Below are 26165 nucleotides of genomic sequence, written 5' to 3'. Positions count from 1 at the left end.
ATAATGCCACAGAAGACAGAATCAGAATTCAAAATGACCTTAACTGATTGGAGAACTGGGCGCAAGCTAACGAAATGAATTTCAATAAGGGCAAATGTAAGGTTCTACACAGGGGGACACCTGGATTGCCAGCAGTAGATGTGAAAAGGATCAAGGGGTCTTGGTGGACCCACAAGCTCAACAGGAGTCAACCGTGTGATGCAGCAGCAAAAAAAGCTAACACCATTCTAGGCTGCCTCAACAGAAGTCTGGTGTCCAGATCAAGGGAAGTCATAGTCCCACTCTATTCTGCCTTGGCCAGACCACACTTGGAGTCCTGTGTCCAGTTCTGGGCACCACAATTTAAGAAGGATGTTGACAAGCTGGAACATGTGCAGAGGAGGGTGCCTGAGATGATCAAGGGTCTGGAAACCAAGCCTTATGATGAATAGTTGAAGGAGCTGGTATGTCTAGCCTGGAAAAGAGGAGACTGAGAGGAGATGTGATCGCCATCTTCAAATACCTCAAGGCCTGTCACATGGATAGACCCAGAACCAATGGCTTCAAGTTGCAAGAAAGGAGATTCTGACTAAACATCAGGAAAAACTTTCTGACAGTAGGAGCTGTTCAGCAGTGACAGACTCCCATGAGAGGAGGGGGGAGGTTTTTAAGCAGAGGTTGGTGGCCTTCTGTCATGGATGCTCCAGCTGAGATTTCTGCCTTGCAGGGGGTTGGACTAGATGACCCTTGGGGGTCTGCCAACCTGAAGGTTCAGGCAGTTGGTGTACACATCTTTGGCACCAGTGGTTCACAGTCATCATTGGGGCAATAAGGAGGAGGCTATTTCAGTGTGTCTACTCTGAGTCAAACGCTGCTGGATGTAGCAACGCTTCTGAATGCCAGCTGCTGGAAACCACAGGAGGGGAGAGTTTCTCTTGTGCTCGGGTCCTGCTTGCGGGCTTCTCTTAGGGGCACCTGGTTGGGGATGCTGGACTAGATGGGCCATTGGCCTGATCCAGCAGGCTCTTCTCGTGTTCTTGTGAACAACCCCAGGTCTCTACACGTCTTATGTTGTTGTTTTTAAATAACTGCAGCAGCTGTTCCACCAGCGGGCAGGAGACTTGAGACTGGCAGATTTATTTTGGGTATTGCATACAGCCATGGAGAAAAGACAGTGTTCTTTTTCAGCCATTCTGTTGTAGATTCGCTGGTGTGCTTGGGATCCTTGTCCTGTTGCATGACCCAATTTCAGATAAGTTTCAGCTGTTGGGAGATGGCCTCACATTTGACTCGCTAATATTTTGGTATACGGAGGAGTTCATGGCCAACTCAATGACTGCAAGGTTCCCAGGTCCTGTGGCTGCGAGACAAGCCCTAATCACCCCCCTTCCGCCACCGTGTTTGACGGTTGGTATGTGGTGCTTGTGCTGACATGCTGTGTTTGATTTTTGCCAAACGTGGCGCTGTGCATTATGGCCAAGCATGTCCGCTTGGGTCTCAGCTTGTGAAACATGGACCACTTATAAATGCCATCTCCAAGTCCTCGAAAGATTCCATCAACGGTGTCTCCGAAAAAAATTACGCATTACTTGGGAAGACAGTCAAACCAATACTAGTGTACTGGAAGAAGCAAAGATCACCAGAGTTGAAGCAATGATTCTTCAACATCAACTTGGTTGGACTGGTCATGTTGTGCGGATGCCTGATGATCGTCTTCCAAAGCAACTACTCTATTCCGAACTTTAAAATGGAAAGCGTAATGCTGGCAGTCAACAAAAGAGGTTTAAAGACTGTCTCAAGGCAAATCTTTAAAAATGTAGTATAAACACCAACAATTGGGAAACACTTGCCTTTGAGCACCCCAATCAGAGAACAGCCTTTATTTACCAAAGGTGTCATTGGGTTTGAAGACACTCAAACTCAGAACGAAAGGGAGAAACGTGCTAAGAGGAAGGGACGCTTGGCAAATCCACACCATGATCAACTCCCGCCCGGAAACCTATGTCCCCACTGTGGAAGGACGTGTGGATCCAGAATTGGCCTCCAGAGTCACTTACAGACTCATCAATCTCTAACTTTTGTCTTCTGGGGGTTTTCCTGTTGTTATTCTGTCTCTCACAGCTACAATAACCCTACCATTAAAATTATGGACTGGTCATTTCTTCGTCAGAGGACAAACGGGCAAATTTAGCAGGGGATCAATTACTTTCCCCCCCCCCTCACTGTAGTTATTCACACGTGATTTCTGCATCTTGCCTTTATTTCTGTTAAATAAATCATGACACGGCGTAATATGCCATGTGTCATCGTTCATCTCAGGTTGTATTTACCAAATTTTAAGACCTGATGAGGAACTGATGGTTGCTGATACGTAAAACCACAAAATTCAAAGATTCTCCCCCCCCCACCTCCCGCCATGACTGCATATATCCCACCTTTCCCTCCGAGGAGCTCAAGTAGACAGCGATGGCTACCAGCCTAGGCGGCTTTAAAAGAAGATTAGACACATTGACGGAGAGGGCTACCCATGGCTATTAGTCAAGATGGCTCTGCTCTGCCTCCGCAGCTGGAGACAGCAATGCTTCTGAATGCCGGTTACTGGAAACCACAGGAGGGGAGAGTTGCTCTTGCGCTCGGTTCCTGCTTGGGGTTTCCCATCTAATGCAGCGGGGTCTTCTTATGTTCTCAAGGTGCTATACATGCTCCACCCTCCCTCGTTCAATCCCCGCAACAACCCTGTGAGGTAGGTTAGCCCGAGAGGCAGGGATTGGCCCAGGATCACCCGCTTCCTGGGGGAGGGATTTGAACCGTGGTCTCCCCAAGGTCCGCACTCGAACCGCGGCGCCACCCTGTCTCCCCTTGAGGTTCTCTGTCCCCAAGCCTCGCAGGGCTCTTTGCGTCCCAGGACTCCTCAGGTCCTGCTGATCTCAGCCACGGCAAAGGGAGTCTGGGGTGGTTTCCCTTGTGGCACCTTCAGTCTTGCCAGAGAGCCCGGGCAAACTGAGTAAGACACCCAGAGCAGGTGGGAGTTGGGTTTCCATGTCTCCCGGGGGCGCCTGATGTGTTGTGTGTCTTTCCTGCTTTGATTCATGTGGCGAGAGTGTCAACGACTCAGCCCTCCTCCACGCTGCTGCTGCGGCTGCCCCTACGCTGCGAGAGGGGGAAGGAAGAGGAGGGGGGGCATGAATCGGCAGCAATAAACACACAGTCATCTCAAATGCCTCTTTGCCTTTCATCCCGCGTTGTGGTTGGGTTTTGTTTTGTTCTCTCTCTCTTTTATAACAGGTGCAATTTTTTAGCGAGAGCAGATTTCGATGCCATGTCGAGCGTGCCGTTGGTAGCCTTTAAAACCTGCGCTTCAAATCTAGAGTTAGCCAGGTTCAAAAGCCTTTCCTGGCATGTTGTGACCGTGGGCTTCCCAGATACCAAGGGGTGCAGGCAGGGAGAGGAAGGCAGGCTGCGGTTGGGCTCAGCGGTGAGGGAAAGGTGTGATCTTCTCTTCCCGGGAGGTCAGGAAGTGGTGTCAGAAGTGGGATCCCCTCTCTGGGGAAGGGGGGGGCTCTGAGTAGGAAGGGGCAAAGCGAGTGGGAGCCACTGACTCAGCCATGACCACAACCCCAACAGCAGTAAGAGTTTGACACAGGGACGGGGAGCATCTGTGATGTTTTCCAGGTCCTAGGACTCCGACACCCATCAGCCGCCACAAATGTGAGCAATGGTCAAGGGTAATGGGGTCGTAGTTCAGGAACAACTGCGGGACCACGTGTTCATTGTTTCTCCCAAAAGGAGCCATTTGGCTGCTTGGAAGCATTTATAAGTGTCTAGGATCAGAGCAGGTATCCCCAAACTGCGGTCCTCCAGATGTTTTGGCCTACAACTCCCATGATCCCTAGCTAACAGGACCAGTGGTTGGGGAAGATGGGAATTGTAGTCCAAAACATCTGGAGGGCCGAAGTTTGGAGATGCCTGGATCAGAGCGTCAGAGAATGGAAAGTGTCGTTCACATCCTCACATTCAGGCCAGCCACTGGATGGTTCTAACCTGCAAGGAACATCTTGCGCACACAAATGGGCCGTCACAGATTCAAGTGATTACAGTGATTACATTTTCAAAAGCCCAGGCTAGAGTTGTGGAACATCAGAATGCCACTTATTATATAACTCTACACACGAACATAAAAAAAAACTTGCCCCCAAAGGGAAAATTAGGAAAGGGATGGTTTCCCAGGGACCCCAAGGTTGGGGCTGTTCCAGGTGCCTTGGGAAATGAGGGCAGCAGGGGGCTCAGATTGGTCCAGAGTGCCGCTCTGTAGTGTGCTGTGTGCCTGATGGTTTATCCAGCCCTCTCTGTTTGTATAGAAGAACTAGGTGAGTTTTCTTTTTATAAATCTCCTCCCCACAGTCTGTCACAGCTGATGCCTGTGCCTTTGTGACCCCAAATACCACAGCTGGCAGTAGAAATGAGCCCCCTTACCGATCACATTCTCCTCACCACAGTATCCTCTGATGTTATCAGGACCCTTGGCAGTGCACAAACAGCTATACCACTCCTGGGTCTACTGACATCTTCAGCCACCCTTAGAAAACACACACACACACCCAAAAAAGATTAGGGTTTCCTGGAAACCAAACCCACCCACTCCAGCCTGGGTCTCTGAAAATCCAACAGGCGCTTTCTGCCCCACTCACTTGCTGCCGCCCCTCTCGCCTAGTTCACATACCCCTCGGCGCCTCTTTCCCACGACCCCAATCAAGGAGGGGGTTCCCCGGGAGGGAAGAGTTGTCGGTCTCGAAGGGCGGAGGGCTAAACTGCCGCATCAAACAGGTTGTCATCTCGACCCGTTTGGGAAACACTGCTCTTGTGTGGGGGGAGAGTTGCAAGCGATGGTTTGCTTTGAGCCCCACTCCCGAGCTGCTGCTGATGCATTCCTTGGTGCAGAGCATTGTGGCACAATTTGGAAAAACCAGGGTTACTTTTCCCCATTTAATAACAAAAGGAGAGCCTGCTGGGTCAGGCCAAAGGAGCCCACATGGGTCAGCATCCTGTGCTCACAGCAGCCTGCCTGTGGGAAACTCGCAAGCAGGATCCAAGCTCAAGAGCAACTCTCCCCTCCTGCAACTGGTATGCAGAAGCATTGTAGCCATCGATGCCCCTCTCCTCCATGAATTTGTCTAATTCTCTTTTTAAAGTTGTCCTATTTGGTGGTCATGCTGCCTCCTGTGGGATCAAGGTCCACAGTTTATGCGCTGCACGAAGGAGGACTTTCTTTTCTGTTTTGAATCTTCCAACATTCATCTTCAAGTTCCAGTGTCATGAGAGGGAGGAATTTTTCTCTCTCTACCCGTTTTCTCTAGGCCAGGCATAATCTTACAGACTTCTATCACGTCACCTTTTCCTCGCCTTTTCTCTGCACTAAAAAACACGACAACCTTTCCTCCTAGGAGAGTTTCTCCTGGAGTGACGCCGATCTAGAAATCTTCCACTACAACCTCGTTTTGATTTCCCCATTTTCTCCAGAGAGCTATGTGTCCCACACGCTTTGATGCATCAGGCCGTGAACACGTCCCTCTCCAACCCACCCCTCGGGCCATGGATTCGCAAATGGAAAGGGATAAGAAATGTGGCCAAAAAGAGACAGAGAATGATCTCAGTGCAGTCATAGATTGCATTGTTTGTTCCTATACTTTGCTTTTCCTTGATGCACAAGAGTGCGTGAACACATTGGGGGAGACGCCACACAAACAAAGAACCCTGCTGTGACTCCATGTGATGCCCAGATTGTGTACTTGTGTTTGTTGGTTCAGATGACACCCGACACACACACAATTCACTCATGCCCAAGTGTGCCCATGCTTTTTGTTCAGGGTAGGGCCTTTCAAAGGGGCCCTATTGCGGTGTGCTTGAGAAACGAAGGCAAGATGGTGTCGGGCCCTGTCCGGTTGCTATAGTAACACAGCCTGGGGTTGCCATCTTCTGTCAGGCAGGCCCTCCAATTTGCCTTGCGTTCTTGATAGTCGGCAGCTTCACAAGAGAGCAGGGAGTTTTCCTGTAGTTTCTGAGCCTGGAGTCCAACCCAGTGACATTTTTCATCCTTTCTCATTTCTGTAACACTATTTGGCACCCAAAAATCTGTTTGCCGTTTTCTCTCCACCCTGCTCTTTGATTCCCACTGGCATTACATTCAAGATGGTGGCAACTAGGGGTGGGCGAAGATGCCCACTTTGGTTTCTCATTCTTTCAGTTTGAGTTCAGTCCTCTGGGTTTCCTCATCAATTTGTGATATGTATTCTTAAAGTCCTCATGAAAATTCATCAACGTTTTGGTTCAAAATTTCTCCTGTTGCACACATTTTCATATGCAGTTTTTTAATGCACACATTTCTTTGCAAAACACTTTCCCCAGCGCATTTTAAGTATGTTATTTTCACTGAAAAACATGCATTTCAATGCACACTTCACACTGGTATAGTATTTTTGTGCACACGACTGGACTGGAGAATTAGATTGCAAAATTCAGAGCAGTGCAAATTTTGAAGGATATTTCTCTAAAAGTGCAAATTAGGGCCACATTCACCCCACATATATATATATATATATATTAAGCCCTGTTATACTGTTTTAAATAGTTGTGGCTGCCCCCAGGATTCTTTTTGTGATTTGTTAAGGGTGCTTAGAGTAGTTAGGGCAGCCCCATAGAGCTGCAATTCTCAGAGTAGTTTAACATCCAATCCCTCTTCTCAAGGAATTTTAGCTCTGTGGGAGAAATTGAGGCACCACCTAACAGCTCTCAGCACCCTTAACAAACCACAGCTCCCAGAATCCTTTGGTGGGAGCCATGATCATTTAAAATAGTATTATAGTGCTTTTAATGTATGGTCCGAACACAGCTTAAGTAAATATTGCCTTTCACTGCAAACTGAACCGAATCTCTTCCCCATCCTGAAGGACAACAGAGAATTAGGGAGGGGGCTCTGTTTGTCTCGAAAGAGCGGGTTTTTTAGCACAGCTCCTCGCCCGGAGCGAATGGGGTCCGCCCTCCTTCCTTTTTCTGCTGACGCAAGCGCTGTTTCCGATGAGGCAATGGAAGCTGTGACGCGGGGCCTAGACGGGAATTAACTCCCCATTTCCGAATCGCACCAGCACATATATAAAATACAGATACATAAATGAATTTTTTTGCTTAATTGGTGTGTGTGTGCGTGCGTGCGTGCTGTTTTTGCTCTCCTCTTTCATTTTGCAATCGACCCAATCGTGTGCACCCAGAGCTCTGTTGACCTCGCGTCAGGAGGGTGGATTTACTGGCATCAATCTCTGTATAAAAGTGAGAGTTGTTCTTTACTGGCAGAATCTTCAAGGTGGACTGGCTGACTAATTTAGGGGTTGACTCACGCGGCTTCATGTGGTTCAGGGAAGAAACCACTGGCCTCCGTGGTTTAATTCCCCCTCCCCTTTCCATTATTAATATGACATACACTTAGTTAGCTGCAGGTGATGCAATGCAAAAAAAAACAAAACAGTGCCGTTTTCCCTGCCTGTAAAGACCCAGAGACTCTCACAAAGCAGACAGCCCTGCAAGGTGGGCTAAGGCAGGAATGGACAGACGTCACCTTTTCCAGATTGACTTCATTTTTTAAAAAAATAAACTAGACTTCCAGGGGCTGGCAACTTGAGTCAGGCGCAAATGACTTAGGTTCATAGCCAGCAGTATAACTCCCTACTCAGCGTAGACCCGTTGAAATTAATGGGTGTTTGCCACGTGGATTTATTAATTTCAGTGGATCTACTTTGAGTAGGATTGAGATGAGGTGCAGCTCGTAAGACCTAACCCTGCAGCAAAACACACCCACCCGAGATCTAACTAGACCAAGGGAAGTAATAGTACCACTGTATTCTGCTCTGGTCAGACCTCACCTGGAGTACTGTGTCCAGTTCTGGGCACCACAGTTCAAGAAGGATACTGACAAGCTGGAACGTGTCCAGAAGAGGGCAACCAAAATGGTCAAAGGCCTGGAAACGATGCCTTATGAGGAACGGCTTAGGGAGCTGGGTATGTTTAGCCTGGAGAAGAGAAGGTTAAGGGGTGATATGATAGCCATGTTCAAATATATAAAAGGATGTCATATAGAGGAGGGAGAAATATTGTTTTCTGCTGCTCCAGAGAAGCGGACACAGAGCAATAGATTCAAACTACAAGAAAGAAGTTTCCACCTAAGCATTAGGAAGAACTTCCTGACAGTAAGAGCTGTTCGGCAGTGGAATTTGCTGCCAAGGAGTGTGGTGGAGTCTCCTTCTTTGGAGGTCTTTAAGCAGAGGCTTGACAGGCATATGTCAAGAATGCTTTGATGGTGTTTCCTGCTCAGCAGGGGGTTGGACTGGATGGCCCTTGTGGTCTCTTCCAACTCTACGATTCTATGATTCTAACTTCTACCCACACACTTGAGCTAAGAGGCAAGGCTTGCGCTCACATTACTCTGGACACGGGTACAAGCTGCTTCTCTGCACATGGGCAAGGGGTTGTGTGAAAGAGTGGGCCAGGTGGGTCTTTGGGGTCTGATCCAGCAGCCAAGCTCTTCTTAACATCGTGTTAATGCCGTGACAAAGGGTGGGAAAACAGATTTTCTTGTGCTTCTGTTTCACATCTCAGGGGTCTTTTGTCTCCCCTTCCAACAGCCACCTGCCGAGATATGATGTAACCCCCTCCCCTTTCATGTGGTTTGCTGCGCCGACATCCCTGCCTCCCCACGGTGGGTTCTCCCCCGAGCCACCCCAGGGTGGTTAAACATTTCTAGTGCGAGAAGCGAGGGGGTCGGTCTGCCTCGAAGCAGCTGCCTCTGTGCTTCCACTGCCATCGCTCACCACGGCTGAGCTGCGGTTATTCAGCGGGGTCGGCGGGGAAATGGTCTCTGCATGCGCCTTGGGGCACCGTTGTCAACTCGTGGCTCGTGTTCCCGGGGCTGCGCGGTGGCTTTGAGAAAAAAAGGTTCTGCAGTTTAGAGACTTGGGAAAGGACCCAGGAGTCCTGCGGCGACGGTTAGCGTGATAGCAGCACAAAGGCAGAACCAGCTCAACAGCAAGCAGGTAGAAGAACACCAAAAGGGGTCGAGGGGAAGAAATTCACAACTAAAAATGGTTGGTGTGTTTTTGGTCGCCAGCATGAAAACAGCAAGAGAGGAACCAACGTCTTCATTCCCAGGGAGTGTAGGGGATTTATTGAGAAAGATCCGGGCAGAGGCATTGTGTAACTTACGTAAGGCAAGCAGGTAGTACCCAGACTAAGGGCCCTGCTAAAAATCTGTCTTCACGCCATCCTTTTAAGTTTGCAGAAGCACCGAGCAATTTCATTGGTCCTAACAGCAACCCCAGGGACCAAGGCCCACCTTCCTGCAAAACTGAGAGGTAGTGGCTTCTCCAAGGTGACTAGTTCAGGCTGGATTCGACCTCAGGTCCCTGTGATAGGCAGAGAGGTTTCTTTTGCTTCCTAGGAAGTACCCAACCCTATGAGCAGGAAGCCCTTTCCTTTACCACCTCAACCCCCTACTGAAAACATGTGAGCTGGTAAGGATTTTCCAAGCAGAAAGGGACGGACACTTCTCATATGCTCAGAGGCTCTCTTGCCGGCTGGTGCTCTGAAAGCTAGCGAGGAAGAATGTAGTGCAAGGGTGCCCCCCAGTGGACCAGGATCTGCATTGCAGCTGGTGCTTTTTGCCAAAAGGGGACAAAATGCACCTATCTTTCCTAAACAGCCTGGAGAACAACAAAAGAATAACTGTCTCCTGACAAGCCCCATAATGTCACTCACTGGGATGTTGGGCTCCAAAGACTTTCCTCTATAACTTTTTTGCCTTATTTCCCAGCAGTAGCAAAAGCTGGGTAGCATTTTTCAAGGACAACGGGGATTCGAACTGCCTACCTTCCGATCGGCAAGCCCTAGGCTCAGTGGTTTAGACTACAGCACCACCCACATCCCATATACACCTAGTAGATCGCTTCAATCCATGAGAGAGCCTTTCCCGCAAGCTTCAAAGATCTCACAATCCCCCTCCACAGGAACCCAGAGGGGGGCTTTTAGGGTGGCAATCCCTGCTCTGTGGAGCAGCATCCCTGGCGATAGGCATCAGACGCCCACTTTTTTGGAAATAATTGAAGACATTTTTTGTTCCCAACAGGCTTTCCCAGCTGCACAAATGGGTCTTTGCAACTTGTTAGAGTTTTAGTCTTCTTTTAAACCTATATGTTGCTTTTATGTTTTTAAAACTGTATTTGCTTACCTTGTGTGTATGAATCGCCTTGAGGCGCTGGTTTAGAAAGTGATTAGAAAATCAGTTGTAATAATAAAAAACAACCCTAATTTCCGTGCACTCCTAATGAAAGCAAGCCTAAAATGGAAGTGCCCCCTTTATTTTAACCAGATTTTTGCCTTCTTTGTTTCTCCCCCCTCCCTTACTACAGCCCAGATCGAGGTGATCCCCTGCAAGATCTGCGGAGACAAGTCCTCCGGGATCCACTACGGCGTCATCACTTGCGAAGGGTGCAAAGTGAGTCAGAAAAGGCGGCCACAATCCTGCTATGGGTTCCTGCTGTCCACGGTGCTCATCCATGCCGTACAAACACAGAGCAGCTATGGGTGTCATCCTGCAAAAGGCCAAACTACAACAATTCAGTGGGAGTTGTGGCCCGAAAACATCTGATTTTATTAATAAACTAAGGAGTCTGGTAGATCTGTTCCAGCTCCATATAAAATATTTTTGGTCTTCTTAAGGGAAAATAGGAGCTTTGGGCAAATTAAGAAAACTGAAATGTGGATTTAATTGTGGGTGTTGTTTTGGTTATAGGTTATGAAAGAAAACCAGGATTGCTATCAGTGCTGGATTTACGTATAAGCTAAACAAGCTCTAGCTTAGGGCCCCACTCTCTTGGGGGCCCCAAAAAAATTAAAGGGAAAAAACACCTAGATGTACATTTCCAAAATATAAGATAAAAAACAAATAAAATAAAACCTACATACAGCAACAGTGTTTTGTGTTGTGTAGGCTCCTATGATGTAAGTCATGAGCCCCACCTGCTCCCTAAAATATCACTGCTTTGCCCATTTCTATATATAGGGTGCCTACATTCTGCATAGACTTTGCATTCTGCATGGACTTTTCAACAATTACTTTGATAAAATAGATATTTTGTTATGTGCAAATGGCTTTAGAGACCTATTAGGTCCATGAATTGCCATACAGCATCTATTCAACACAAAAGAACAGCGACAATTTGTTGTTGACAAAGGACAGCTAGACATATAAAGGGCCCCATTACCTTCAGTAGCTCAGGGCCTCATCAAACCTAAATCCGGCCCTGACTGCTATAAAGGAAAAACTTAGTACAGTGGTACTTTGGTTTACAAACTTACCGTAATCCGTTCCGGAAGTCTGTTCCTAAACCAAAACTGTTCTTAAACCGAGACGGGCTTTCCCTAATGAGGCCTCCTGCCACCGGTGCCCTTCCACCGTTCAGATTCTGTTCTTAGACCAAGGTAAAGTTCTCAAACCAAGACACTGTTTCCAATTTTGCAGAGTTTGTAAACCAAATCGTTCTTAAACCGGACTGTTCTTAAACCGAGGTACCACTGTATTATGTATGTTACATTCAATACAATATTCTTGATCCTATTGGTAGCTGTTAGCATTGTTAGGAGACTGCAGACATGCGCAGAGTTCCTCTCTCAGAGAGCAACAGTTTTCCCAGGGTGGTTTAACAATTGATCCCTCTTCCCAGGGGAACTCGGGAGATTGAACACCCCTCAGCATCCGTAACAATCCACAATGGTTTAAAGTGGGATGATAGTGCTTTAAATGGATAGTGTGGATGGTGCCGTTATTCTGAAGGAGTCCAACTCTCTCTCTCTCTCTCTCTCTCTCTCTCTCTCTCTCTCCTCTTTCTCTCGCTTTCTTGGCCTTCTGCTCTCAGGGTTTCTTCCGGCGGAGCCAGCAAGGGAACGTGACCTATTCTTGCACCCGACAGCAGAACTGCCAAATAGACCGCACCAGCCGAAACCGGTGCCAGCACTGCCGCCTGCAGAAATGTCTCAGCCTCGGCATGTCCCGGGACGGTAAGAGGCGGGTTGGTGGGCCATGTTGGGGGGGTGGGGGGGATGTTTGCAGAGCAACAGGCGAAGGGTGGTCTCTGTTTCAATCACACTCCTCAATTATTATCATTGCTATTTCATTATCAGCATTATTATATTAGCCTGTGGCGCATTGGGTCAGGGTGTCTGGCTGTTAACCAGAAGGTTAATGGTTCGAGCCCGCCCAGGGATGGCTGTGGGCAGGATTCCTGCAATTACAATGGGTTGGACTAGATGACCCTTGGTGTCCTTTCCGACCCTACGATTCTGTGATTGGTCTTATTAATTTTATTAAGTATTAATTTATTGATCACTTTCTAAACCACTTCAAGGCATATCAACCCACAAGGTAATTAAAAACAAGTTGAAAACATAAATACATTTAAAACAAAGGCCTAAAGCTCTAGCAAGTGGGAAAGGCATACCTGGGTAAGTGTACATAGAGCAGACCCATTAAAATTAATGGACACGACCAGGGCCGGTGCGTCCATTAAGGCGAACTAGGCAGTTGCCTAGGGCACCAAAATGGAGGGGGCGCTGGCCAGCCTATCCACCGCCTGCCACCCCCCAGTGCTGCCTGGGGTCACCTCGCCGCGCCTCACAGTTGTTTTTTATTTTATTTTTTATTTTTATTTTTTCTACTTTTTTAAAAAAATTCTATTATTTATTTTTCTTTTTCTTTTATTTTTTATTCCACTTTTATTTTTTCTAAAAAAAGGTCAACAACTCTGGGAAATTGAGGGGGGGCAGAAGGTGATCTTGTCTAGGGTGCAAAAAACCCTAGCACCGACCCTGGACATGACTAACTTTGGTCCATTAATGTCCATGGGTCTTCTCTGAGTAGGACATTCACAACCTAACATTTAAAGAATTCTGGAGAACTGTAGTTTGTTTAGGTTGCTGAGAGTTGTGAGGAGACCCCCCCCCACTCCCAGAACTACAATTCCCAGAGTTCCCTGGGAAGAGAGATGATTAAACTGCTCTGGAAATAATAGCTCTATGAGGGGAATGTGGGGCGGGGGGGTTGTCTCCTAACAACTCTTAGCACCCTTAACAAACTGCTCCCCCAAGATGCTTTGGGGGAAGCTGTGGCTGTTTAAATGCTTGGTGTGAATGTGGCCTTAATCATGTCAATATTAATATTAAATATTTATACCCCGCCCATCTGGCCGGACATCCCCAGCCACTCTGGGCGGCTCCCAACAGAATATTAAAAACACGATAAAACATCAAACATTAAAAGCTTCCCTAAACAGGGCTGCCTTCAGATGTCTTCTAAAAGTCAGGTAGTTGTTTATCCCCTTGACATCTGATGGGAGGGCATTCCACAGGGCGGGCGCCACCACTGAGAAGGCCCTCTGCCCAGTTCAGGTAGGAACATCCAACCGACGAATAACAAATCTCATTTTTTTCTCCCCAGCGGTCAAATTTGGCCGGATGTCCAAGAAGCAGCGGGACAGCCTCCATGCTGAAGTCCAGAAGCAGCTGCAACAGCAGCAGCAGCAGGACGGAGAGGCTTCGCCTTACTCCCTGGGTGTCGCCAACGGGCAGCTCAAGTTGGCTCCCCCTCCGGACCTCCTGGAGGCCTCGGCCTGCTCCACCACCGCCCTCCTGAACGGGCAGGTGCGCCTCAGCCAGTGCCCGGACGAGACGGCTGCCTTGGCCTACTCCAACGGACTTGCCAAGGCCCAGAGCATCCTGGGAGAGGACCTGAGGGCCCCCTTCACCAAGGAGTACAGCCCTGAGCGCATCAAGATGGCGAGCCGGAGCAGCGTCTATTACCCCCTGGGGACGCAGGCATCGCCGGAGCTCTCGCACCCGGACGCCCATGGGGCGAAGCGGCCGGCATGCGGTGAGGGAGAGAGCCTCGACTTCTACACCACCCCCAGCTTCACCAGCCTCTTGGAGTCGCCAAACTCGTCCCTGACGGAGATCGGTGAGTGGAGCACACGGCCGAAGGAAGAGGGTGGGCTTGTCTAGCTTGGCACTTTTGAAGCACGGCACCCAGAGGTGAAGAAGTGGCGTGGGGTTGGGGTGGCGAGGCAGGTCAAAGGCTTGTTGCTAGTTTTGCAACAAGGTCCCTTTCTTCAATGCCATGGAGCCCCCCCGGCCAACAAGCAAGAGGAGCTTCTTAGCCACTGAGAAGAAGTCTTCTCACCTTTTGGGGCTGATCGGTGCCAGTCAGAGGGAAAGGAGGCGAGTCGGGCACTGAGGGTGGGCTCCTCTGGAGCAGGAAGAAGGTGTTCGTCATACGCTCCAAAGCTCATACATTTTTTTCCCCGTACAATTTAACGAATTCAATTCCTTTTCCATGCAAAATTCCCTTAGCATTTTGACTTACTTCCACCCTTACTCTTGCAACCTTTCTGTTCAAATCCTTATATCTACAAACCCTCCAACATTTCTCCGATGAAAATAGGGGCATCCTATTCCACAATAATAATAATTCTATTATTTCTACCCTGCCCATCTGACTGGGTGGCCCCAGCCACTCCGGGCAGCTTCCAACATGTATAACAACATAAAAAACATTAAACATCTAAAAACATCCCTATGCCTTCAGATTTCTTCTAAAGGTCGTATAGTTTCTTATCTCCTTGGCTTGGGGGTCGCATAACTCCATACCTTCCAACGTTTCCCTGATGAAAATAGGGACATCCTAAGGAAAAGCAGGACATTCCGGAATCAAATCAGAAGCCGGGGTGGCTTATCTAAATCCAGGACTGTCCCTGGAAAATAGGGACACTTGGAGGGCCTGTATCTACTGCCTTGAATAGAATACTTATTTCTATAACCAATATCTTACATTACACTCCTTTATCATTCTCATTCTCTTGCTTATATTTTTAATCCTGTCTGTGATTTCATTTGACGATAATATTTTCTAAAGAAGTGTGCATGCACACGAAAGCTCATACCAATTACAAACTTAGTTGGTCCCTAAGGTGCTACAGGAAGGAATTTTAATATTTTCTCAGGTAGCCCCAAAAGGGTCTCCACACATCCACAACAATTTTGTCTTTTGGGTCCAATGGTTTTAAGGTCCACTCCTCTTTTCTTGGAACTTCTTCTTCTTTCTATTTCTGCGCATACAATATTCTGGCTGCAACTCTTTTGGGACCTCTGCCCCTGTTGTTCCCAAAATACTCACCTGGCAGGAGAGAGCCCATGATCCCCTATGCTCCTACGCTCAGGATTTAGGAACTAGCCATCATGGCTGGAAGCCCACGGCAGTCCTCTCCTCCATGAATTTGCCCAGTCTTCCTTGGAGAGCCGTCCAATCTGGTGCCCATCACTGAGAGAGAGAGAGAGAGAGAGATTGAGAGAGAGAGAGAGAGAGAGAGAGAGAGAGAGAGAGAGAGAGAGAGAGTTCACAGCGCACTGCGCAAATAAGTCACCCTCTTTATCTGCCCCGAATCTTCCAACCGTCCAAAAACCGAACTATGGAGAACGGAAGAAAACAGGAAACAACGGGAAACGGAAATTTAAATATCCGCCTGTCTCTAGAATACCACCCTGTGTTCCGTGTTTGCCCCGGTGGGTGGGTGGAAGAATAAGGAATGCACAGGCTGTGGTTTGGGTCAGAAGCACACACACACCACCTCCCCTCTTTTCCGGTGGGGCAGGGGGAGGAGCCAGAGGAGGAGGGGGAGTGGTTAGTCGAGCCCGCGCAAATCCTGACCCGTTCGCCTCTTCCCCGCCGTTCCCCAGAGCACCTCACGCAGAACGTCATCAAGTCCTACCGAGAGACGTGTCAGCTTCGCCTGGAGGACCTCCAGCTGCTGAGGTGGGAGACCTTCACCCGGGAGGAAGTGGGGAGCTACCAGAAAAAGGTGAGGGGGCTCTCCTCAGTGCCGAAAGGCTCTGTCTCTTTACCATGTGGGGTAACGTTTGTGGAGTGTTGTCTGTAAGCTGCCTTATTATTATTATTTATTGAATTCATATACTGCCGTATACCCGGGGGTCTCAGGGTGGTTCACAGAATAAAATCAAGCTATAAAACCACAAAATACATAATCAAAATAAAAACAACAAGCTAATACCTCCCCCCAAAGAATAACACATTTTAAAAGGGCATAGGATGTAAATCAGATCAACCAAAGGCCTGGTTACAAAGGGAACGTTTTTGCCTGGCGCCTAAAGGTGTCTAATGAAGGCACCAGGCGAACTTCCCTGCGGAGAGCATTCCACAGAAGGGGAGCCACTGCAGAGAAGGCCCCGTTCTCATGTTGCTAGCCTCTTGAGGTGGTGGCACACGAAGGAGGGCCTCAGAAGGTGATCAGTGATACAGCGGCATGAGGAGCGGCACAGAAAATACAATAACTCAAATCAAGGCCAATATTGGCGTGTTGAGGGAGGGCCTGCTTCAGGTTGGAGGAAGCAGTCAGTGGCATGTGGTGAACTTTTTCGTAGGGGAACAGTTCAGGCCAGAGGACCAGCTCTGAACAATTCCCCAGTTTGGGGTATGTTTCCAATGGGGGGGGGTGTCATTGTTTGTTTTTCACAAGATGTATATATAGCTATATTGTAAAAAACACAAATGAACGAACCTCAAAGCTGGCTGCAAAAAAAGAATAAAACAATAAAATTATCAGCATTTAAAAAAAAAATCCAACCCAAAACTACTATTTAAAACATTTTTAAATCAACAATAAGCTTTTCTTTTAAAAAAAACACAGATTAGAACACACATCCATATAACACAGGCATCCCCAAACTTCGGCCCTCCAGATGTTTTGGACTACAATTCCCATCTTCCCCAACCACTGGTCCTGTTAGCTAGGGATGATGGGAATTGCAGTCCGAAACATCTGGAGGGCCGCAGTTTGGCGGTGCCTGATATAACACATGTCTGGATAGGCTTGGCGTAAACAAAAATGTTTTTAGCGGCCAGAAAAAGGAAAGCAGTCCATAGGCGGGGAGTTCCAAAGTTCAGGTGAATGACTGGTTGCTTACAAAGGCTTCTGTGATTGCGCCAGTTCTGCAGATTGAACCAGTTGAGTGGGCAAATTGGGGGGCGAGGCGATCTCACAGGTGAATTAGTCCCAAGCAGTTAATGGCTATTATTGATATACTAATGGTAAGGCCCCAGACTTTGGCCGGGAGTCGACGTGACAATTGGTGTGATTGCTCTCCCTCGCTGCCAACGCCACCGTGCTTAAGAATTCTGCTGGCATGCGTTTAATTTGGTGGAATGTCTAAGCCGGTGTGGAATGGGGCGGTTTGGGGCGAGCGAGAAAGCTCCCTTTGATTTCAGCCGCTCGTTAAAACCCGCCAAGTAACGAGTGATCCTTTGCTCTGTGTGTGCCTTGAATGACTGAAGCGGTGACTCAGCCTGGCAGATGGGCCAGGGAGGCGGGCAAGTCACCTCTCAGCGCCAGCCTCAGAGAGCCTTGGGATGAATCCCTCTCTTTTGGGGGGGGGGCTGTTCTCCCAGTGGTTTGCAGAGCACTCTGCAAATCGCCTTTGCGGCGGCTCCCTTTCATGTTATTTAATTTGATTTTTAAAAAATTAATTTTCAGAACTTTATTCTGAAGTTGAAATAACTGTCCAGCAAAAGATATTGTGAGGGACAGAACGTACAGGCAGGTCCCTCCCAGCTTAAGCAGCAGCTCATCACCCAATGGGAGCGCTAGTGGAGAGGGAGAGGTCTCCAGCGGAGATTCAGGAAGTGGTGTCCGAGGCTCAGGCAAGGTAGCGGAGCCCATGCCCAGTGTGGGGAGGGAAGTGGGAGGCAAAGGAAGAAACCCAGTCCCACCGACCCCGGAACTGAGGAGGAAGCGACGGGGGCGGAGATTCAGTATGCCTAGACTACTTTGCTGGAGGAAAACGCGCGAATCTCCATTTGGAGGTTCTGACCCCTAACTGACAACATGTACATAGTACTGCTCTGCACTGTAAATAATCAGCACTAAATAAAAGAATGAAAAGACAACGCCTGGAGGAGTCGTTACTCTAGAGTAGCCACCAACGCGCCTGTGACAGATATAAAATAAAAACAGAAAAGGAAAATATATTTCTTATTTAGTTATTGTACTTCTGCCCCACTTTTTTCCTCCAAGCGGTTCAAGTTGGTGCACACAGTTCTTCCCCCTCGTTCAGCCCCCACAACAACCCTGTGAGGTAGGTTAGGCTTAGAGAGGCAGTGATTGGCCCACAAGGTCACACCCAGTCAGCTTCATGCTCAGGGCCAGATTTAGGTTTGATGTGGCCCTCAGCTCCTGAAGGTAATGGGGCCCTTTCTATGTCCAGCTGTCCTTTGCCAACAAATTGTCACTGTTTTTTGTGTTGAATATATGCTATATGGTAACTGATGGACCTAATAGGTATGTAGGTTTTATTTTATTTGTTTTTTATCTTAGATTATGGAAATGTACATCTAGTTATTTTTTTCCTTTACATTTTTTGGGGGCCCCAAGAGAGTGGGGCCCTAAGCTAGAGCTTGTTTAGCTTATACTATACGTAAATCTGACACTGTTCATGCGACAGAGTGGGGATTTGAACCCTGGTCTCCCAGGTCCTAGTCTAACACTCTTGAATGAGGATTAAACAGAAACACAAAGTGTAAATTTGGGTGGGTCATTTCCTTTAGAGTCCCTGGAAAATGATGTCGAGGGGGTAGTTGGCTAATGGTTATAATACTGAGCTAGGGAGGCAGAGGATCTCATCAGTGCAAGCTGAGCTACTTATATGTCATGGTCTGGTTGGACTCAGAGGAATGGTGGGGGGAACCAGCTGGAGAAGCCCCAAGGGAAGAAGGCTCGGAGCCCAGGGAGTGGTGGCGGGATGGCGATGGGTGGTCAGAGGGAGAAGATGCGGGAGCGTAGGTGTTGGAAGCTGAAGAGGCAACAGGGCTTAGTGAGTAGGGAGAGTCTGTGGCAGAAAGAAGTGCAGAATCAGAAGCAGGAGAGGAGGGAGGCCAAGAGGCAGAGATGAGTCTGTCTGGTGAAGAGTCACGGGTATCTCTCCCTCTGGCTGCAACAAGCTCCCCTCTCTCCTGGTCTCCCAGGACCAGGAGAGGCATGCAGCAAGAGGAGCAAAGGCAGACATGCCGGCATAGTCTCAGATTGCTTTGGAAAACACCGTGGAGAGGAGAGGACTTAGGCAGCTGTGGCGAGGCGGGCACCTTCAGTCTCATGGGGGCAAGACCTGCCGAAGATGAGTTGCCGTGCCCCTAGGCCTGACACTCCGGTGCCAATCCTGTTTTCTTAATCAAGAGTTAACTCCAGCTTGCTTACTGTGATTTACTGCTGGCTCATTCCTGTCACTAAACTGGGTTTCCTCCCCCCCCCCATCTCTCTCTCTCTCTCTCCGTCCAGTCCATGGAAGAGATGTGGGAGCGCTGCGCATGCCGCATCACCGAGGCCATCCAGTACGTGGTGGAGTTCGCCAAGAGAATGGACAGCTTCATGGACCTGTGCCAAAACGACCAGATCGTGCTCCTCAAAGCGGGTGAGGAACGGAGCTTCTTTGGCAGGTCCCCGTTAGGCTTCTGTAGTCGCCGGACATTTTATGGAGCGAAATCAGCTGATAAAGAGAGAGGAGAGGCCCTGTGGCTTTGGCCCAGGCTATCTGCAGAGTCGTATCTCCTGATACAAACCTGCCCAGGAGTAAACTCCTCGTCTCTCAGTCCCATCAACATCACAGGAGAGCGAGCCTTTTCTGTGGCTGCTCCCAGATTGTGGAATCCCCTCCCAAGAAAACCTAGACTGGCTCCTTCTTGGTTATATTTCTGCCTTCTGGCTAAAACCCGAAGGCAGACCTTTGGAAAACGAGGAGGAAGCAACAAGAGGCAGGAGAGAGCAGAGGATTTGGGCCCAAGTCTGAGATGAGTTTTGAGTTCCTACTATGGCAACGGTCATAGAATTGTAGAGTTGGAAGAGAACACGAGGGTCATCTAGTCCAACCCAGTGCAATGCAAGAATCTTTTGCCCATCCTGGGTTTCAAACCCGCAACCCTGAGATTAAGAGTCTCCTGCTGTACTGCCTGAGCTATCCCAGCTCACGTCTGAGGGCTAAGGAGGTGGCGCTTGTGCTTCTTCCAAGTCGCCGCTTTCCCAACTCTATTTATCTGCCCTTTTACTGCTGGCACCCAGGGTGGGAGAGAGATTCCATTCATTCTGCACACAATCCTACCTAATTCCCGAGAAAGTAGCACTTTACAGCTGCTCTCGGAAATTCGCAGCTCTCCGAGTTTTGCAGTGTAGTTAAACAACGCACACATGCACTCCCCATAAATTGGTTGTCGCCAACACAGTTTTACTCAAGAGTAGACCCACTGAAACGATTGGAATCACGTTCAACGAGGCCACTCAGAGGAGGACAAGCGGTGGATGCAAACCCAATGCATTGGTGGAAAGTTTGAATTAAAAATGGGTATATTTGCAAAAATATCACAGTGCAGTGTATTGTAGTATTAAATTGCTTGAAAACATACTATGTTGGGCAAGGGGAAAGGCTAACATGAATATGCTGACCTGATTCGGTGAAGATATTTTTTAAAATCTCAAATTGGTGGACGAGGTTGGAGGAATGAAAAACTGAGTGTCCACTAGGGCTACTTGCTTTGGGGGGGGTCTTCCCACTCTAGTCCTGGGAATGAGATGTTGGAGCCACCGCTATCTCCCCACCCACCCTGAAAAGAGGCGCCCAACTTGGCTCCCCCCCCCCCGCATTCCCGCCAGGTGAGGCAGGTTTTGAGAGAAAACTCTTCCCCTTCCTATTTTTGCCTCGTCCTTGCCTTTTAAGTATTTTCGGTCAGCTTTATTTTTGTTTTGCTTCCGCCCCCCAGGTGCCATGGAAGTGGTTTTGGTGAGGATGTGCCGTGCCTTCAATTCCGAGAACCGGACGGTCTTCTTTGAGGGGAAATACGCCAGCCCAGAGCTCTTCAAATCCCTCGGTAGGGCAATGCTCGTCATCTCAGGGCGGTGGCCTAAAGGAAAGGGGGATAAGTCTTTGGAGGTGGGGGTTGCCAGGGTGGAGCCGGCCGTGCTTTGACCTCCCAGCTTGGCCTACCTCGCAGGTTTGTTGTGGGGCTTTAATGAGGGGGTGGATAGACCCATGTATTTGCCACCTTGAGCTCCAGGGAGGAAAAGGTGAGATATGAATGCACTAAAAAAATAAAAAATAAAGGAAATTTCCATTAAAGCTAAGTGAAGCTCTCTGAGCACTAAACAGGCTGATAATTACCTAACTGAGAATGTATCTGCTACTCTCTCATGTGGTGTTTAACCTAGATTACATGGGAGGGGTATTCAGTTGCAAATCTCCATTTTGTGGGAGTTGTCTTTGTTCTCAAGACACCTTATGCTGATGCTTCTCTCCTGGAGATGCACGCTGCGTGGAGAGAAAGAACTTTGATTTCAGTTCTGTTTGGAGTAATTTTACATTTCTAAGAAGATGTACCTGTGCTTGGACAAGCACATGATTTTATGCAGCTATTTGAACGTATCACTATTGTTGTAAGTCTGTTTTGAAGAAAGTTCTGCTTTATTAAAGCTTTGGAACCAAAATAGATAGATAGATAGATAGATAGATGATAGATAGATAGATAGATAGATAGATAGATAGATAGATAGATAGATAGAGTAATTACCTTTTTGCTGTTGTCGCTGAGCCGAGTCTCCCCGTCCTCCCCCTCCAGGATGCAACGAGTTGATCAACTCCATCTTCGACTTTGCTCACAGTCTCTGCGCTCTGCACTTCTCTGAGAACGAAATCGCCCTCTTCACGGCGCTGGTGCTTATTAACTCAAGTAAGAGGCTGCCGATTAATCCTGCGCCGCGTTTAAGGAAGTTGCTGGAGGCTGCAGAGGGTGGGGTCCTTGTGGCAGGTGGGGGCCACCTGACTTCAGTTCCCATCATGCCCCGGTGGAGAAGTCTGTGCTATAATCTTTTTGCTACACTTGCACTTTCTTCCCCTACTTTGCCCCCAAAGGATCCTGGGGGTTGTAGTTTACTTACAATCCTTCCTAGACTGCCCTACGTAGCTGCCTTAAATATACCAGAGAGGTCAGACCAAGTGGTTTTATCTCAACCCAGTGATTATACTTATCCGCAATGGAGAGGGGCACTGTGAAAATCCTGTGGTGGGGGTGGTCTGGGAGAGTCCTAAGGGCTGGGTAAAGAGCCCTGGAGGGCCTCATCCACCCCCCCAGGACTGAGGTTCCTCACCACAAATGTTGATGTTTGCTTTGAAGAGCCAGGTGATCTGCATGTTCGAAAGAGGTCGGGTGTCGCTCGGGTTTCTTGCAGACAGTTCACTGCCCGCCCCAGGCGACTTGTAAGCTGGCCAGCTTTCCCAACAGCTGCAATGGACTCTTTAAAAGTTTTTGTCCTTCCTTGCAGATCGTCCCTGGTTGCAAGAGAAGAGTAAGGTGGAGCGTCTGCAGAGCAATCTGGAGTTGGCTTTCAGGCACATGTTACGGAAAAACCACCGGGAAGGCATCCTGGCCAAGGTACATATCTGCTGGGGACTTTGCTGGGTGCGAGAGAGAGCCCTCCCCCTGTCTTAAGAACCTCCCCTCCCTCCATTAAACACCTTGCCTAGATCACCGGCTACCTGTACTGCTTGCCTGCCTGCTTGCTGGCTGTTCTGTTATCATGCTGGAGTGGATGCTGCCACCTATTGGCAGCTACATAGACTGCAGCATGACGACAGCCTTACATTTTTATGTCTATAGGAAGATATATCAACCTCTTCCTCTTTGCCTGCTTGCCTGCCTGCCATTCTGTCGTCATGCTGGAGTTGATGCGGCCACCTTTTCCCGGCTGCGCAGACTGCAGCATGGCGGCAGCGTTACATGGTTATGTACTGGTCTATAGGAAGATATATGTAATCTCTCTCTCTTCTTGCTTCGGACAGTTGCCCCCCAAAGGGAAGCTTCGAAGCCTCTGCTGCCAGCATGTGGAGAAGCTGCGTTCCTTCCGCCAGATGTACCCTATCATTGTCCACGCCGTCTTCCCGCCCCTGTACAAAGAGCTCTTCAGCTCGGACTACGACCCTCTACAGGGAACAGCAGGGGAATAATCCCCCCGCTCCCAGCAGGGCGAGGACCCCCCCTCTCTCTGCCTTTCTCCAGCTTCTTCTCTGCAACCGACGCCAGAGCAGAAAGGGGCAGGAGATGGCAATCAAGACCAAAACACTCCTGCTGCCATGTATGCCTGCCCAAAGCGGAGCGGAGCAGCTGGAGCAGAATGCCTGGGTTTTGTGTTTGAAAGATCCCCACTTCTGACACCAGCTTTGGTACGCAACCTTGACTGCATCTCTTCGTCCCTGGATAAGCACGGAGCGGGCCCACACTACCCCCTCACGGGAAACCGCAGGGCTGAGGGACTAGGCAACGTGTGTGTGAAGCGCTTTGGAAAGCATTCGGAAGTCTACCGCTGTGGAAGCTTAAAAGTATTAAGTAAGGGGAGGGTCTTGTGGACAAACAGCACTCCTAATGTGAGGAAGCTCTTGCCGTGACGCAGTCTCACTGGAGGGGCAAAGTCCAATTAGCTGCCCATGTTGTAACGCCGTGGCCAAAATGGCCCACTTAGGTAGCCAAGAAATACCTCATTTTTGCTGCCTAATGGCACAAGACTCAACCAAGCTGTTTTGTTTGTTTGTTTGTTTCTTGAAACCAAGTTTTTAAGAAATAATATAATATATATATATATTGTGGACAAATGTGGTTCTATAAGATAGATCTCTATTTTTCAGTGTCTGTCCGCTTCTGTATTTGATAACGAAAGAGTCTCTTGTCTTTTTCTCTCACTGTGTGTGTGTGTCTCACACACAGACTGACCTCTCGGTTTAGATTCTAACTCACCAGCAACTTCCAAAAACCAACCACCCCCAAACTCCAAACTTCTTTCACTTTCTTTTGAAACAGGAGGGGGGGGGATATTGGCACATAAGCACCAAACCCAAATGCTTTTGGGTAACCTTTGCCCAAGCAGTTTCCCAATGAACCGGAGAAGTTGCCTGAGGTTACCTCACGTCAAATGTCTCACAAAGTCCATGCCACCTTCTGCCACGCTCCTTCTGTGCTTAAAACAAGGTTGGGCACAAAACTGTTGACGGAAGGATGTTGACAGGTTGTGCAGTTTCTGTGAGGGAAGTGAGGAGGTCAGGCTGGCTGGGGAGAAAGCTCCTGTGTGGCTTAAGCACAGAAGGGGCCGTCGTGTTTGTAGGACAGCAACATAAACGGAAACTGAGGCTGGAGAGGGACTGGTTAGCCCAGGAAGGAGGGGAATTGCTGCCACACTTGACTTGAATTAACCAAGTCACATTTTTCTGTAGCTCCCCACCCCACCCCAAGCAATTTCCAGTCTTGCTTAACCAGCCCTCACAGCTTTCCTTCATCCCAAACCACACCTGCACTTAAAAACTTGTATCAGTCTTATACCAGTTTAACATTTGCCTCAACAAATTCTGGGAATTGTAGTTTGCACAGGGGGGGGGGGTGTTGAAAATCCCTTGTCTCTTCTTCCGGAACAGGGTTGAGAAGGGGGAACTGTTACCACTGGGTGATGCAAAGGCCCCTTTTTCTTGTATCTTTTGTTAGGACTGTCTCTCAATTAAAGTACGCTTAGTCAATTTGTTGTATGGGTTTGAATCAGCGGATTAAATCTGCCTATGAATTACATGAGAGGTCAGAAAGCAAAAATAAAAGCAAAATAAAAACCACCACCCTCCCTTTTTTGGCCATGTGTTCCCTTCTTTGATGTGTTCCCTTCCTCTGATCTGTGGCCCTCCGAACGTTGTTGGACTCTTGGTGTGTGTGTGTGTGTGTGTGTGTGCATGGGCGTAGGCAGGGGGCAGGAGGGGGCAGCTGCCCCCCCCCTAGAAGCAAAAAAATGTATTTTACAGACCATAACCAGCACTTTCCCCCTCCAAAAACTGAAGTGGAAAGGGCTTTGCTTTAGCAAGAGCAGCTAAGTCTCCACTTGCTGGGGGGGGGACACAGCAGTAACAAAAACACATCAAATAAATAAAGCAAAGTGGCTACCAGTAGTTAAGCAGTTAAGACAATGGAGCATATATCCCCAGGCAAGATTCGATAGCTGACCATTTCACCCTATTGTTCTTAAGTGGGAGTTGTTAATGAGCATTCAGGAGCATTAAGAGTTCTATTGGCGATTTAATGAGGGTGCAGACTCAGAGGATTCAATTTGACTAAGGTGGCTCTGCAAGGCTAAAAAGAAGTGAATAAGAAAGGGGGGGCTGTAGCTTTGACAGACACAGTGATGTTTATAAAAAGCATTGGTGTTCCAGTCTGCCCCTCCTCCTGCATCTGTATACTGTAAATCAGGGGTGGCCACCTCCCAAGAGACTCTGATCTACTCAGAGTTTAAAACTGGGGGTGATCTACCCCCTTTTGGGGGGTTCAGGTCAAAGCTGTTGAGTTTTTTTTAAGGAAGGGAAGCCCTGTTTTTTGGGGTTTAGGTCAAACTTGTTCAGCTTCTTTTAGGAGGGAGGGAGGCCCATTTTTGTTTAGGGCTTCAGGTCACAGTTCAACTTTTTTGAGGGAGGAGGAAAATTTTGGGTGAACTTTTTTTAGGGGTGCCAGTGACCTACCAGTGATCTACCACAGACATCCAGTGATCTACTGGTAGATCACAATCTACCTGTTGGATGTGCCTGCTGTAAATCAAGCAGAGAGAAAGCTGCTTACAAGGCTCCTATACATGCAGAGTTCCAGCATCACAGCGTCACCCAGAGGCACCCACAAATATGAGTTATCCCTCTCTCTATTTCTTCCTTCCTTCCCTCCCTCTTCCACCCTTAATAAAATACGGGGGGGGCAGGTAAGCCCCACATAGAAAGCCCATCAACATGGGGGGATGACTCTTTCAAATACGGTATTTACCAGTAATTGGGGGGGGGGAGGCACCTAGGCCTCTAGGAGTTGGCTGCTATGCCTAGGAGTAGGACAATTCAAGAAAGCAGAACGATGCATATGGTATGGTAATATATCAATAGAATCGTAGAATTGTAGTCGGAAGGGACCACAAGGGTCATCTAGTCCAACCCGCTGCAATGCAGGATTTTTTTCCTAAGGTGGGGCTTGAACCATGGTTGAAATATTA

At 48.5% G+C, this 26165-nt stretch overlaps 1 protein-coding gene across 2 annotated transcripts in view; it reads left to right on the top strand.

The window, feature by feature from the left end:
* The window catches only part of RORC (RAR related orphan receptor C), a 76498-nt gene extending 51736 nt beyond the window's left edge, over positions 1-24762 (top strand). For both annotated transcript variants that reach the window (XM_035098064.3, XM_035098066.3), the window contains 9 exons: positions 10428-10513; positions 11934-12075; positions 13511-14026; positions 15802-15923; positions 19410-19542; positions 20882-20989; positions 21734-21844; positions 22437-22546; positions 22954-24762. In XM_035098064.3, coding sequence (XP_034953955.2) covers positions 10428-10513; positions 11934-12075; positions 13511-14026; positions 15802-15923; positions 19410-19542; positions 20882-20989; positions 21734-21844; positions 22437-22546; positions 22954-23118 — 1493 coding nt within the window. In that variant the 3' untranslated portion in view covers positions 23119-24762. The remainder of the gene's footprint in view (positions 1-10427; positions 10514-11933; positions 12076-13510; positions 14027-15801; positions 15924-19409; positions 19543-20881; positions 20990-21733; positions 21845-22436; positions 22547-22953) is intronic.
* The last annotated feature ends 1403 nt before the right edge of the window (positions 24763-26165 follow it).

This window comes from Zootoca vivipara, chromosome 16 (genome assembly GCF_965207765.1).
Source record: "Zootoca vivipara chromosome 16, rZooViv2.hap1.1, whole genome shotgun sequence".
Taxonomy (NCBI): domain Eukaryota; kingdom Metazoa; phylum Chordata; class Lepidosauria; order Squamata; family Lacertidae; genus Zootoca; species Zootoca vivipara.
Note: the sequence above shows the minus strand (reverse complement) of the source record. Positions and strands in the feature narration are given on the sequence as shown.